This window comes from Mauremys reevesii, linkage group 27 (assembly GCF_016161935.1).
Source record: "Mauremys reevesii isolate NIE-2019 linkage group 27, ASM1616193v1, whole genome shotgun sequence".
Lineage (NCBI taxonomy): Eukaryota > Metazoa > Chordata > Testudines > Geoemydidae > Mauremys > Mauremys reevesii.
In genome coordinates, this window is record NC_052649.1 from 4655995 (window position 1) to 4671507 (window position 15513).

At 60.9% G+C, this 15513-nt stretch overlaps 1 protein-coding gene across 1 annotated transcript; it reads right to left on the reverse strand.

Moving 5' to 3' along the window:
* Nucleotides 1-578: 578 nt before the first annotated feature.
* CDK5RAP3 (CDK5 regulatory subunit associated protein 3) lies at nt 579-13885 on the reverse strand. Its single transcript, XM_039516992.1, has 14 exons — nt 13741-13885; nt 11964-12009; nt 11115-11246; nt 10502-10602; nt 9780-9828; nt 9019-9197; nt 7306-7442; nt 6311-6455; nt 5317-5445; nt 4827-4911; nt 4138-4226; nt 3058-3263; nt 2669-2840; nt 579-2174 (listed from the first exon to the last, which is right to left on the reverse strand). Exons 1-14 carry the CDS (start codon nt 13744-13746, stop codon nt 2109-2111), a joined length of 1542 nt encoding a protein of 513 aa, XP_039372926.1. The 5' UTR covers nt 13747-13885; the 3' UTR covers nt 579-2108.
* Between the last annotated feature and the right edge of the window lie 1628 nt (nt 13886-15513).

Here is a 15513-nt window from a genome sequence, read left to right on the forward strand (position 1 = left end):
CCCACAGCCAGTGCCCCTCGAGCGGTCGAGTAATCGCTGCCTGATGCCAGGCCTGGGAGCAGGATGGGGTAGGGGCCTGACTAGGGAGGGGGCTGGGGGAATGAGACAGCCGAGGGGTGCGGCAAGACTGGCAGGGGCCTGCCAGGACACCCTACTGCCAGGCGGCAGCTGTGCCAGGCCCAGTGGATTCCCTGCTATGTGGGGGTGGCGGCAGCGGGATGCCCCCAATGCTCTCTCCTCCCCCAGGGAGTCCCACAAGAGCCGCGGATGCAGAGCCCTCAGTCTCCAGCTCATGGCAACACCAGGCCTCTCCCCTGCTAGCTCGGCTTCGCCTCGTGCCACACACCAACCCACGGGCACTAACCAGCCCAGCTGCGTCACCATCTACACCTGGACTTTCACGCTGCGCCTGGCACAATGCCCCTCGTCTCTTTCTACCCCATCACCCGCCTCTCCCCGCCCCCAAACCAACCTGGAGCCAAGTCGCTGCCCAGATCCCCACCTGCCCGGATTTCTCTGCGGTGGGCTGCATCCCTTCTCCCACCCCAGCTGTTCACACGGGGAACTCCTTGGGGCAGGGCGATCTCTTCCTCTCCAACTGCACAGCTCTGAGCACGGAGCAGGCGCTATCCCCCTCACTGCCCGAGGTCAGGTGGACCCCTCCCTGCCCAGGGGAGGGCACAGCAGGAGCTGAGCAGAGAGCAGGGGGAGGATTAGGGATGGGAAGCAGTTTCTTTTGAAACACCAGGTAGCATCCAGGTCAACGCTGGAGGCGGGATGGAGGATGAGATGGGACCAATGGGCTGGTGAGAAGGGACAGGAGGCGGGACAGCAGGCGGGATTGGATCAATGGTCTGTGGCAGGGAGAGCCTGTGCAAAATAAACAGCTTCCCCGAGGCGCCCTCCACTGGCTGACGTGCCTTCCAACCCCAGCACGGAGCTGGCTTTGCGGGCTGCCAAGGACTGGGGGTAGGGGGAGCCCACGCTGGGCTCCCCTGACAGAGGGAATCCAATCAGTCCAGGAGGCGCAAACGCTCCTTTCCTGTCCCTTGCCCACCTCCCATCACCGCCCCCCCCAAAGGGGCGAGGCCGAGGGGCTGGGAGGGGTGATGCCGCTTGACGTTAATTGATCGGAGCGGTTGCCGGTGCCTTATCTCTCTCCCCCTTCTCCTGCGGATAGCGTGTGTCCGCCGGAGTCCGTGGGGTCGGTGATTAATAGGGGCCATCACTCACTGTCCGGGCCGGCTGAAAGGCAGCGGGGAGGGGGCGGCCCTCCCCACGACTGAGATAACAAGCAGCAGGAATAATGAGCGGTGTCACTCCACTTTTCATTTTGATGGAAAGTCATTACGGGAGTCAACGCCGGCGACAAAGAGCCATGAATCAACTGCTCTGCTATGAAATTAAAATTGAATCACCCCCCCCCCTCCCCAAACCCTCACCCCAAAAGCCGCCCGGGAGCTGGAAGGGGGGCAGGGCCCAGCCTGGAGCAGGCCGGTGGGGGGCACTCGCCATGGGCCAGCAGGGTGCTGCAGGCCGGGGCTGGGAGCTGTCTTGATAACAGGCAGCCAGGTAAAGCCGGTGGCAGTGGCTTGATGGAAGGGTGTCGGGCTGGGGGAAGGGAGGGCTCCCGCTGGCAGCCCCGCTGCTCGCCTGCTCCTGGTTCAGATCCCCAGGCGCTGGGCCAATCTCTGTGGTGGCAGCTCTGGGGAAGGAACACAAGCCTCTAGGGCGCCACCCAGTGACAATCTTCCTGCTCAAAGCGGGGCAGGGCTCAGGGTCCCTGTGAGCTGCACAGGGGGTCTGCCCTGGGGCAGTGTCCTGGTCAGCCACACAGGGGAGGGGAGGGGCCAGCGCCCCCGTGAGAGACACTGCAGGCCGGGCCAGGGGAATCGGGGCGTGAATTCACATAAGGAGCAGGGTGGGGATGGAGCAGCTTCCCCCGCTTTATTGAGCAATTCCCTCCCGGCTGCCTGGAGCCCCTGGGTAGGGCATCTGCTCCGTACACCGTGAGCAAGTCCTGGTTAGCAGAGCCCCGGGAATGCCTCCTCTGTCCTGCCCCTCTGGGGGACCCCGGCTCCGTAGGGGGCTGCATCGCCGTGGAGGGGTCACAGGGAGGTGCCCATCAGATTCACAGGGCGCCCGCTGTACCGTTTGGAAATGTCCACTTCAATCTGAAAGACAGGCACAGGCTCAGGCCCGGGGTGAGGCTACTGGGGCAGAGGGCAGCCCCCCAAGGATGACTGGGGAGGGGGAGAGCTCAGTGGTTTGAGCAGTGGCCTACTAAACCCAGGGCTGTGAGCTCAATCCTTGAGGGGGCCATTTAGGGAACTGGGGTAAAAATCTGTCTGGGGGTTGGTCCTGCTTTGAGCAGGGGGTTGGACTAGATGACTCCTGAGGTCCCTTCCAACCCTGAGATTCTCTGATCGGGGTGGGGCGCAGAAGTGCTCAAGACAATGGAGCCTGAGTTACGCAGGCTGGGGGCTGTCGTGCATGAAATCAAAGTCGGGGCCTGCGGCTACCTGGGAAAGAAAGGGGGCACCATGCAGGCAGCCTCTGATTCGGGGAGCCCCACATCACAGGGAGGGGGATGCCGTGCGGGTGAGATCTGACCAGTGGCCCCGTGTCCCAAGGCCAGGGGCGCCGTGGGCCCTTCCCCATTTCTTACTAGTTTCTGCAGCTCCTTGGTTTTCTGCACCAGCAGGTCGAGTTTGGGCTCTAGAGTCCCCTGCTCCTCCAGCGCCTCCTGCCTCTTCTGCGCCGTGAGCTCCTTCTTCAGCACCAGCAGCTCCGCCTGCTTCAGCTTCTGGCGCAGGAGCTCGCTCACCCGGTCCACGTACCTGCCCCCCGAGACCCAGGTGCGCCATCAACACCCGCCAAGACCACCGCCCCCACCCCCAGGGGCTGCCTCTGCAAAGCAGAGCTAGCTCCGTCAATTCACTCCGTCACCCCGATCCTAGGGTCCCCTCCCTTGAGGGCAAACCTCCCCACCCCCATAGGAAGGAAGGGGTCCCCCTTACAGAGCAGGCTGGGAGAGAGGAGGGGGCCCCCACGCACCTTGGGGAGGCCAGGATCAGGAACAGGTGCTGCATCCGCAGGTTGGTCAGCCGGCCAATCAGCTCCTGGACGGCCGACACCATGGCGCCCACCTTCTGCGTGGTCTGGCCCTGCAGGATGGGGGGGGCCAGCTGGAACTGGCTCACGGACACCACGTCAGCCTCTTCGCTCATTTCCACGATGCGCTGGAACAGGAAGGTCTCCAGCTGGGGAGGGAAGGGGAGGCACAGGGTGGGGAGCAGGCATGGACCCCCCACCGTATGTGGAGCATGGCCCTTTAAAACCCCTTCTGCCCCCTGGAGAACACGGAGCTCCTGCAGTCCTGAAGGGAGTGAAAGGGCCCGGACACGGCTCAGCCCTCCCTAGAGAAGCCAAAATCCTTTGGACGCAGGTGCCACGCAGAGCTCCCAGGAAACAGGGCCCTTTGCTGCCTGCAGGGTTTCTGTGGCGCCCAGCCAGGGACCAGGCTTTGGGGTGTCGGCTCTACTCCTGTCACGAACCCCCAGAACCCCAACGTCAAGCTTTCGCGCTGCAGCTCCTCCCAGCTGTACTGGGCGGCCTGCCAAGGGGAGCCCATGTGCAGCAGTGCCCGTGCTCAAAGGGAAGGGGGTAGTGCCCTGCCCCACCTTGGGGGGACACACAGACGGGCAGCCCTCCTGCTTCAGCTGCACTGGCATGAAGACCGCGAGGTGCCAGACAGCAGCACAGCGCCGGCTGCCTAGATTCCAGTCCGGATCGGGGCTATGAACGGGGCTGGCTGTGAGCTCTCTAATGCCCCTCAAAGCTCCAGATGTTCACTCAAGTACCCAGCTAGCTACGTTTGTGAATCAGGGGCCAGCGGTTAGAGCGGGGGAGCCACATGATCAGGAGTTTGGCTTGCTAGGTTCTGTTCCCAGCTCTGGGGGTCCAACCATGAGAAAAAGGAGGTCTGAAACTCAGGACTCCTGGGTTCTATTCCAGGCTTTGCCATTGAGGCAGCATGTCTTAGGGGGTTCTGGGACTCAGTTTCCCAGGGGGATAAGCAACATGCCCCACGCCCCCTTAATTCCTTAGCGTGTGCTAAGCCCTGTCCCGGGATACCTCCATCAGCTCGTCGATGAACTGGCTCCGGGTCTCCGGGCTCTCCAGGAGGGTCAGAGCATCAGGCCCTCGGGCGACTCCATCTGGGACTGAACAGGAGAAGTACACGGGGTAGGGGGTGCTGGGAAGCAGAGCAGGGGGAGACCTCACTGAGCAGCTGCGGAGGGTCTGGGCGGGCTCCCTGCCGGGCACCAGATCGCCTCGAGTCACTGCCCCTCACCACAGAGCTCCACATGCTTTCCTGGGGCAGCCGCCCAGCAAGACGGGCCCGGTGAGCAGAGCGCTGGGCCCGGCCGCCCTGGCGAAGTCCTGGGGAGCAGCCGGCCTCTTTCCAGACCTGGCATCCCTCTGCACGCAAAGCCAATGCGAATCCCACTGCCTGAGGGAGGAAGTGCCATCCCCCGGCGCCCTCTAGTGGCTTCCTGATTTTCATTCAGGTGTTAACTCCACTCCTGTGCCAGGTGTGCCCAGCTGTCTCTGAGGCCACTATTGGCTCAGGTTAGACACCGGGAAGGAGAAGGCCACAGACAGGCACTGGAGGGTGGCAGAGGTTACGATCCCAGCTGCACGGTTCCCAAGTACATTTCCCGCCCCCGTCTCCATACCAGCCGCCCAGCCCACAGTGCTCGACTGCCCCAACACTGCCAGCCGCCCTAGGGCTGCGGAGAGGCAGAGAAGGAGGATCTTACCCTGGATGCCAGCCTCAAGCACTGTGATCTGCATCGGGTCACCGCCACTCCCGTCTCCCCAATCTATCCCATCAGTGCCGGCTCCCTGCAGCGAGTCAAAGGCAGCCTCCTGTAAGAGCGGGCACTCTGCCCCATGGCGCCGCCCCCAGGGGGGGAGCCCTGAGCTGCCCTTGCCTTGAGAGAGAAGCAGCCAAGAGCTAGCACTTTACATAGGTTCATCCCCGTTTTACAGATGGGGAAACTGAGGCATGGGGTGGGAACTCACTCAGCAGGGCCAGTGGAAGCGCTGGGAATGGAACCCAGGTCTGAGTCCCAGTCCAGTGCTCTAGTCACTAGGCAACATTGCCTCCATAGTCTATGCCTTCCCCCAGGGTCCCAGCCAGACCGGATCCAGCCTGCACTGCGCAGCATAGCTGTGACCCCATGGGGTGAGTAGCTGTCTGGCTGGTGGATGCCCAGCGGGGGGAAGAGGGGTACAGCACACACCCACCTGTGGGTCAGGTTCCAGTGAGATCCCCCAGTCCACCTCCTCGGCCTGGGCTCCGTCTTCACCGGAGATGCTGTAATCAACCCCCACGGGGGCGGGTGCAGACTCCACCCCTAAGTCCCCCCAGTCGATCTGCAATGAGAAGAGCAAGACGTCCCCCGAGAGAGGAGTTCTAACCAGCAGCAGGCTGGGAGAGCCTGGAGCTGCCAACCCTTGTGCTCTCTAGATGGCAGCTTCATGGCCCATGGAGACACCTCTCCTCTCGCTGCTCTGGACCCCCAGGGGCTTCCCCGGCTCGCTCTGGAAGACACTGCCCAAGTGCCTGGCAGACCAGCGTCCCCTTCGCACACGCCAGGGGTGACCCTCGAAAGCTTGTTTCAGGAGCTCTACGAGAGGCTGCAAATCACGTCAGAAGTCCTGGAGGAGCCACCTTGGCATGACCAAGCAGCGCTGGAAAGTGCAGGGAGGAGGGTGGTTCTGTACGTTTACACTGCACTGAAGGACCCCAAGCGCTAGGGATTCCTTCTCCCAGCAAAGAAATGCAGCCACCTCTGGGGCAGAACCAGCGCCCAGCGCAGTCTATAGCACGGAGCGGAGGGAACATTCTGGCCAAGGACCCAGGAGCAAACCCAAGACCAAACCCCAGGACCTGTGAGCCCCATGCAGAGCAGAGAGGACCTGGGTTTCTCAGGTGTCTCCTGGGACTCAACTTCTCTCCCTGGGGACGATGCAGGGTTGAGTCGGCCTTGCTGGGAACTGAACCTCGGAATCTGGGTGTTTCAGATGTGATGCTCCCAGCCCAAAGCCAGCCCCACCAGCCAATGAGAATAAGCCAATCAGGAAAGACTGGGTTGAGTTTGGGTCAATTCACTGTGCCTGCCCCACTGCCTCTGTCCCATGCAAGGCTCACGGGACATTTAGACTCAGGCCCATCTGCTTAGCAACCCCGCTTGGGCCATATTCTCTTCCATTCGATGGCAGCCTTGCCGGCACCTACCGCCTCCTCGTCCTGCTGCTCAGGCAGCTCCTCCGCCCGTGGATGCTCCACCATGGTGGGCTCCACCCCCCTCCTCCACTCGTAGACGGTCGTGTTCCCGCGCTCCTGCACGTGTCGCAGCATGGGCACCACCTGCTCCGTGGCGCTGGAACACACAACAGGGCCCGGGCAGCGTCAGGGCAGCCGGGCACTGGGAGCCCTTCTGCCTCCCCCCGGCTCTGCTCCTGCCAGCTGCACCGATGCACACAGTGCCACGGGGGAGCAGGCTGGGGGTCTGCATCAGCTGTGACCGGGGAATCTCTCTGACAGCGGCCGCCAGGAGCAGCAGCAAGGACCCAGCTCGACTCTCCGGCGCTGAGATAATGACCCCTTCTCCCAGCAATGGCACCGGCTGGACGTGGGTGGCTCAGAGAAGGGGAACAGGCTTATTGCGGTCTCTGACCCCCCCCAGCCAAGGAGGGAGGGGGGAACTCGGAGAGTCGCCGAGGAGGCAGCAAACCAGGCAGTGAGCTCCTGCTGAGACGGTCAGGGAGTGAGCCCGGCAGTGCTCTGTCTGGAACGGGGGTATTTAAAGATGTGCCCAAACAGCCAGGAAAAGCCCAGGGCTTCCACAATCAGTGAATTCCAAGGGCAGATCTCAGCTGGGAAACTGAGCAGCAAAGGTGGGTGTGAAACCAGAGCCGGGGCAGAGAGGGGGGGTTAGATCTCCAGAAACCACTTATCCGCAGGATGGGGGAGGGAGGAAAAAGACACCCTGGAGCAGAAGGAAGCCCCAGCATCCTCTTCCCTCTCAGGGGCTCTGCACATCTGGCCTGCCTGCCCCCTAACATGCCCGGATCTGGGGCTACCCAGCCCAGCACCGTTAACAGCTCCACGCTGTCCCGGATTCGAGTACCGAAGCAGAGGATCAAGTCCTGCTCGAATTGGGGGAGAGAGGGACCAGTCTGCCTCCCCCCTCACTCTGCGGGGCGTTCCCCAGGCAGGTGTCTGGTTACCTCTCACACACGAACTGCACACAGGCCTGGTACACATCGATGGCTTCCGAGAGCACCCGGGCCCCGGCCCCGATCTCCGTCAGCAGCGCCGGCAGGTCCTTCACCAAGGCCAGCAGCTCCCGGCGCACGTTATCGCCCTGCATAGCGAGAACGAACAGGGGCGCGTTAGAGCAGGGACCCGGGTACTCAGGCCATCAGCCTCCCCCCAGCCAAACCACTGGGCCAGCTTGGGCTGCCTGGCTGGGGGGAGGGAGCATTTGATCCCAGCAAAGAGCAGTGGGTGGAGGAAGGAGCCCTAGAGAGCAATGGGTGGAGGAAGGAGCCCTAGAGAAGGCTGGGGCACAAGCTGGCTTACGGGCAGGAGACCACCAATGGAGCCAGAGGGAGCTGGGAGGGGTTGCCAGGGGACAGCCCCCGGGGCAGACGCTCAGCTGCTGGAGCCCAGAACAGGCAGGAGCGAGGGGATCCGATCGTCCTGTCAGCACGTGCCGAGAGGCAGGGGAACCGGAGCCCAGTGGATCTGCAGGGGTGAGCGGTGGCAGCACGGGCAGTGCCACGGGCACTAGCAGCCTGGGGACAAGGAGCCGGCTCAGGACTTGGGGGAAAGAGAGGCACTTTCCAATGCAGGTGTCCTCCTAGCCACAGCCGGCCCTTGTCTGGCTCAGCCTCCCAGGGACAGGGACAGGTCCAAGGTTTTTGCCGCCCCAAGCAGCAAAAAAAAGAAGCCGCAATCGCGATCAGCTCTACCGCCACCGCTTCAGTCTTTGGCAGCTGGTCCTTCGCTCCGAGAGGGACTCACCGCCGAATTGCCGGACATGCCGCCCCTCTCACCTGCTTGCTGGGCTGGTGCCTGGAGCCAGCCCTGCCCAGGGGTGTGGGGAAGGCATGCCCAGGGTCCTGGCAAGGCCCCCAGGTTTGAAAACTGGGCTGTGGAAACAGGGCGGCTCCTGGGCCGAGCCATTGGTAACGGGCAGGTGAGGTAGAGCGGGGGGCAGGGTTGTTCAGGGCACAGGAATGGCTGTGCTGTGCTGAGAGCGTTCCAATACCGCACGGGTGGGTCACAGCAGAGGGCACTGAAGGCCCAGGGATCCAAGCGATGGGGAGAGGTGGCGGGAGCTAGGACCCTCTTGGAAAGGAGAGGCCCAGCCCCTCCCGGGCACAGGCAGGCACGCGGCGGGTGCTGTGTGAGGCTAAGGCAGCATCCATGCTCTCTGTGCAGGCCCGGCCCCTCCCGGGCACAGGGGGGCACACAGCTGGGGCTGAAGCACATAACTTATGAGGAGGGGGGAACTGGGATTATTTAGTCTGCAGAAGAGAAGAGTGAGGCGGGATTTGATAGCAGCCTTCAACTACCTGAAAGGGGGTTCCAAAGAGGATGGATCTAGGCTGTTCTCAGTGGTACCTGATGACAGAACAAGGAGCAACGGTCTCAAGTTGAAGAGGAGTTGTTTTAGGTTGGATATTAGGAAAAAAAATTTCACTAGGAGGGTGGTGAAGCACTGGAATGGGCTCCCTAGGGAGGTGATGGAATCTCCTTCCTTAGAGGTTTTTAAGGTCAGGCTTGACAAAGCCCTGGCTGGGATGATTTAGTTGGGGATTGGTCCTGCTTTGAGCAGGGGGTTGGACTAGATACCTCCTGAGGTCCCTTCCAACCCTGATAATCTCTGACTCTCTGAGCAGGCCTGGCCCTCCCGGGCCCAGCGAGGGACTCACGGTGATGCCGTACTGCTTGCAGGAGCTGTAGAAGCGCTCCCGCATCTCGGCGGCCCCCAGCTGGCACTCCTCCTCCTTGCGGCTGTACTCCTGCTGCAGCTGCTGGCACTTGCTGATCTGCTTCTTCAGGGACGGGATCTCGTAGCTGACGTTGCGCACGAGAAGGCTGGCGAGTTCCACTGCGGGGGTGGGGGAGAAGGGACAAGCGGGGAGGAGACACGTGGGGCACGGGTGGAAAGCCGGGCCAAGCACTGGCAGGCACCCAGGCTACGGGGCCGACCTGCAGCCCCTGAGCCAAGGAGGCAGGATTCCCTCTCTGAGCGCTGACCGATTCGCCCCAGCCCCACCACTCACGTTAAGGACGTGTAATTCCAGTCCTGAGCAAAGGCTTCTATGCCAGAATGGGCACAGCGCTCACGCCACCACTGCCAGGTCTCCCCCGACACACACACGCTGCCAATATGCCTTAGTTCTGACCCTGCTGAGACGGTCAGTGCCACCGGTGCAGAACGGCTTCCGTGCCCCCCGCCCCACCGTGGCTCTGGGTAAACGACTCGTGTAGACGGGCTGCAAAAGGCTAAGGGAAGTGGGGACGGGACGGGACACAGCTCAGCGCGTGAGAGCTGGGAGTACAGGTGAGCTCGTGCCACGCAGACGCCGTCCCCTGCAAGTCACACCCGAGCTCTGGCAGGAGGAAAGCAGGCGGCTGCCCCTTGCCAAACACCTACGCGTCCCAATGCGGTGAGGTGAGGCTGCCTTACCTAGGTAGGTGTTTTCCTTTTCGTACAGGGACAGGATCTCCTGCCAGTCCTGGAACAGGGAGCAGAAAAAGGGAGAGGCTGAGAAGATGCCAAACGCAGCCGGAGAAGCACAAAGCCCCTGAGCGTCGGCCCGTGCAGCGTGAGAGCCAAAGAACAAGCAGGAGCAGGGAACGTGGCCACACCTGGCGGTGAAGTGGGAGTTCGGTGCTTGGGAACGGGGCAGTCAGTCCATGGCCTCTCAGCTGAGGTGGGGGGCTGTGTGCCAGGGACCCTCTAACACAGGGCACTGAACTGACAGCATCCACCCAGCCGGGTGGCTTAGTGGACAGAGCACTGGACTGAGACTCAAGAGACCTGGGTTCTATTCCTGGCTCTGCCACAGGCCTGCTGGGTGACCTGGGGCAAATCACTTCCCTGTTCTGTGCCTCGGTTTCCCCACCTGTACAGGGGAGATGATGATACTGATGGAAAGCACTAGATAAGAGCTAGGGATTATTAGTATTACTCCTCATTTCACATAGGGGCCACTGTACAGGCCCCAGAGAGCAACGGCTTCTAATTTCTGTAGACTCAGGCTGGATTCGAACCGGCACCCTAGGGACGCTGGCTCCATTCATCCCACTAACAGCCCAGCCCAGCCTGACTTGCTTGAAAGTGGAACCAGCTTGGCAAATTCTTGGACAAGTCCGACCGCCCGGGGCCAGCCCCCACGGGCTGCTCACCTTCATCCGCTGGGAAGAGTAGCGACCAAAGATGTTTTTAGTGGAGGCCTCGGTCCCTTTAAGAATGTCCACAATCCTCAGGCAGTGAAAATAGTGAATATCTGGAACAGGACAGAGAGAGCTGGGATGGCAGCAGACAGGAAGCAATACCCAGTCACCCGGGGCTGAGGGGGAGGGATGGGCGAGGTTCCCAGGTTTGCTGTGCACAGCTCCAGCCTTTCGCACTGTACACTGGCGCAGCAGCAGGGCAAGGGGGAACGTGTCACTGGGCTTCTGTCTCCTTTCTAAACAGGGATGTTTGACATACCCGAAGGCCTTGGGGCTGGATTCCTCTGGCATCTGCAATGGGCCTAGTGTACGCGAGAGATGACTGGGGGCAAGGAGGGGGACACACAAGCCCCTCAGCCCCGGGATGGACACACTCACGACCCTCGATCGCAGCAGCGAACTGCCAGTGGGGTCACAGGATGCCAAGCGACTGACCAGGCCCCACGTACGTCAACGGCCTTCATGGCAACCCCCCTGCATTAATGGGATCCGTCACCCCTGCTTCAGATGCTGGCACCCAAGCCTGCATCAGGGAGATCCTCCTCCCCTCCCCAGCCCCACTCACAGGATCCTGAGAGCAGCTGCTTGATCTCCTCGCTCTCCGGCATGTCCTGAATGGCCGCGTTGATCTTCTCGCGGATAGTCAGCACGTGGCTCTGCCATTTCAGGTTGCAGTGTCTCCTGTCCACCAGCCAGTCTGCAGCAGGGACACACGGACGTTAAACACCTCGGTGTCTGCTACCAGGAGCGAGGGGCAGCCGGGAGACGGCAGAGGGAGGGCACTGCTGGGGGTGGTTTCCAATCATTGGCTCAGGGACAGGAGTCCCTCACCTATACGCAGCTGCTGCAAACGTGGTCAAAATGGGTAGTGACGAGACGCCATCGTCACCCTCTGGCAGCTGTCCAGTAACCCCTCTGAGCTGGAGGGTCTCGGGGGTGGGGAGGGGGCTGCACCACAAGCTTCCCCCCCGCCACTCCTTGGTGGCTGTCTCAGCAGAGAGAGGCAAAGAATGAACTAACTTCTCCGAGCAGGGGATCCGCACCCGGCCTGTTCGGGGGATTAAGGGAGGACTCCAATGACCAGGACGGGCAAGCCAGCACCCCACCCATACGCTAACCCCACTAATCTATATGAGGCCTGTGCTGACGGGGGCAACTCTGCTCTGCTTCCTCCGGGGTTTCACCCCAACAGGAGAAATGACGACAAACTCTCCTCATTCCCGAGTCCTGCTGAAATCAGAAGGATGCAAGCTTCACGGTGGAAGGAAACTTGTGCGCACGCTGACGGCCCATTCTCTGGCCCACCTGACCCCTCACCCCCTCCAGCATGTGCCCCTCTCCCAGTGCATAAAAACATGCACCACAACGCCCTCCCTCTCCAGCTGGAAGGTGGGGACAGGAGCTAGCATCCTACCTAGCAGCTTGCTTGTCTGGATGTCAATCGGCAAATTCTGATAGTCCTGGTGAAGAGAGACAGACATTGCCATAAACAGGGAGAATCTCTGGGATGAACAAAGCCTGATAATACAGGTAACAAAGCCAGTGCGTGGCCTGTAATCCTCCCCATCCAACACACCCACACCCCTAGCATCTGCCTTCTCCCAAGCCCATGCAGCCCATCTCTGACACTCCCCTGCTACCCCAGCTCCTAGCAAACGACGCTTCCCAGCCCTTGGGTTCCATGTCCTAACAGAAGGCAAAGGTCTAGTCTCTTGTGGTGCTGATTCAAGCTCGGATGCTCTACTTTCCTGGCCAGACAGAGGACATCCGGGGACAACGGGTGAGGTTATGCTCAGCCAGTGCATGACAAAAGCATTGTCACGACCGCACCGAACGTTTGCAACTGTTTTTGTTTGGAGACCAAAAGTCAGCGGGAGGATAAGTGAAGAGATTTCCATCAGGACTCTGAAAACAGTCGACCTAGTACAGCGAGTGCAGGAGATTGAACTCGGACAGCGGTCAGGCCTAGACTGGGGAACTCCCTGCCACAAGAGATCCGAAGGACTAGGGGTGTCATGGGGCTTAGAACTAAATGCAAATATTTAGCTCTCCTACAACAGCTCTACACCCGTGCGCACACGGAGACAGTGTAATCTGCTTGATTAAGAGAATTTCATGTGTTTAGGTTTGACTCTTCCAGGAGGAAACCAGAGAGGTTATTTCTCAATTGTTTCTTTGAAGGATTTAGGTGCCTAAATATCACTGGGGATCTGGGCCTCAGATACTGGGGGGATGAGGGCCCTGTGAGCCCCTAGCATACAGATCAGAGCAGCTGTTCTCAACTGTTCCCACCGTGGGGCCCTTCGCTCCTCCATCGATCTGTTCCACAGTGGAAGCCCCTCTCATCTAGCTGAGACTCCCCTCCAATTTATCATGGGAAGGGAAGCAGGGTACCAGCTGCCTGACACCTGTTCACAGCCCCCTGCTTGAGAACCCAGGCCTCAGAGAAACGTATATGGCGCAAATCCAAGACAACCAGCAGCCGGGGGCTGCTCTCGTGGGGAGGACCTCTCCAGGGGGTGGGGGTGCTGGTGCCTAGTGGGGAGGACACTCTCCAGGGTGGGGGCTGCCCTGGTGGGGAGGAGGACACTCTCTGGAGGAGCTGCTCTGGCGGGGGAAGGACACTCTGGGGCGGGGAGCGGACACTCTCCAGGGGCACCCTGGCCGGGGGCTGAGGACAATCTCGGGGCTGCTCGGGCGGGGAGCAGAGGACACTCTCCGGGGGCACCCTGGCCAGGAAGGGGGCTGCTCCGGGCGAGGGGGAAGAGGACACTCTCGGGGGCTGCTCCGGGGCGGGGGCTGCTCGGGCGGGGAGGCAGCAGAGGACACTCCGGGGGCACCCTGGCCAGGGAGGGGGGGGCTGCTCGGGCGGGCGGGACACTCTCGGGGAGGGGAGCTGCTCCGGCGGGGTGGGAGGACACTCTCCGGGGGCACGCTGGCCAGGGAAGGGGGCTGCTCCGGCGGGGAAGAGGACACTCTCGGGCGGGGGGGGAGGCAGCAGCGGACACTCCGGGGGGCACCCTGGCCAGGAAGGGGGCTGCTCCGGGCGAGGGGGAAGAGGACACTCTCGGGGGCTGCTCGGGCGGGGGGGAGGCAGCGGAGGACACTCCGGGGGGCACCCTGGCCGGGGAGGGGGGGCTGCCCTGGCACGGGGGGGTGAGGACGCTCCGGGGGGCGGGGCCCGCTCCCACCTCCATGCCCCTCCGCCCAGCTCTCTCCGGCCTCCCGCGCCGCCGCTCGCTTCCGCTCGTACCTGCCCCAGTCGAAATTTGGAAACTCCGCCCCCTCGACCCCCACGGCCCAGCCAATCGCCGGGCAGCAGCCCAGGCCGGCGCGGCCAATCAGGGCGTACGCAGTCACGGGGTTACCGCACCCAATCAAAAGGAAGCAAAGTGCAACGTGCCGGCGCTCCGATTGGTTGGGGCGAGGGAGGCCCTTTGACCAATTAGAAGGTGGCTGGGAGGGGGGGGGGGGACAGTGGCGACAACTGCCCGGCAGGTGGCCCCAGCGAGCTGTAATCTCAGGCCCAAACAGGAGGGAGGAAATGTGCTCTACTACGCACGCGCAGTCAGGGTTCGGTGACACCCCCCCCACCCCACGTGCTGTGTGTGCTTGAACCCAGCCCTAGCCCCCAGCTGGCCTGGCAGCAGCATCAGGGCACCCTGGGCCCTCAGCTCCTTGCAGTGGGGGCAGGGCGACCAGATGTCCCGATTTTGTAGGGACAGACCCGATTGAGTCTTTTTCTTATATAGGCTCCTATTAGCTCTCCCCCCCGTCCCCATTTTTCACACTTGCTGCCTGGTCACCCTCGGCCAGGGCGCCCCCCAGCATCAGGTTGGGGGCTGCTGTGTTAAGTTAGCTGGAATACGTGGGCCAAAGGTGTTAACCTCACCCACTCACTGTCCAACAGCGTTAACAAGGTGTGGGGTAGAGACCTGAACCTGCCTAGTACCAGGGCAAAGACAGCCCTGAAAACCCTCCTAGCCTTTCATTAAAGAGGCAGCAAAGACGGGAAAACAGCGAAAGCCTCTGCAACGTAAAGGACCGAGTAAGGCTTTCGTTCTAGCACGTCCCATGAGCTGCAGAGAGGCTTTAGAAGGAAAAAACCTTGTCTGACAGTGTCAAAGATGTACGCAGGGTCAGTCCCACCATATTAGCGAGACTAGGTGGGTGAGGGAATATCTTTTATCGGAGCAACTTCTGTTGGTGAGAGAGAGAAGCTTCCTGAAGAAGAACTTGAAAATCTGTCTTTCTCACCGTCAGCCACTGGTCCAATAAAAGATATGACCTCCTCCACTGAGTCTCAAAGATGGTAATTACTGTCCTTTCGCAGAAAAGAGAGGACTTTAACATAGGCTGGAGCTGCTGCTGTTGTTACAGTCCGATCCTGTTTCATCCCAGGTGGCATTTTGGATTTAGCTGGAGCAAGTGGAGATGTGATGTTATCTAGGTCCCTCTCTCTGACCCGGTCTGGTCAGGACATCTCTTAAGATTAGGGGGATGATGACCCAGGGGCCCAGGGAACAGTGTGGGTGGCAGCCATGCTGGTGAAACTTGCTCCAGTAGCCTCCATCTGTTCTTCTGTCTCTCCCCTGCACCAAGTCTTTTTCTTTAAGGACCAAAACAGGGTGTGATTGGTGGACCAGCCCACCCCTTATTTTGTCCGTCAGTTAGGCCCAATATCTGACACATCTATTTTGGTTCATTAATTTCTGGTTCCACTTCTAGCTTTGCCAAGCATGATGTCAACATAGTCCTTGAATCATATCAATGGAGCCTTTTTTTGTTTGCACTAATGTAGTCTGTCTGGTCCTCTTGCAGCTGTTCATTACACTCATTATTGAAAAACAGCTTGACCTACTTTCCATCAACAATTGTTATGATAGGTGAGTGTAACATCTTATGAACGTTCACGGACTTTTTCCAATTGATCTCATGATTAGGGTAAATTCGTAGTCCCAGTG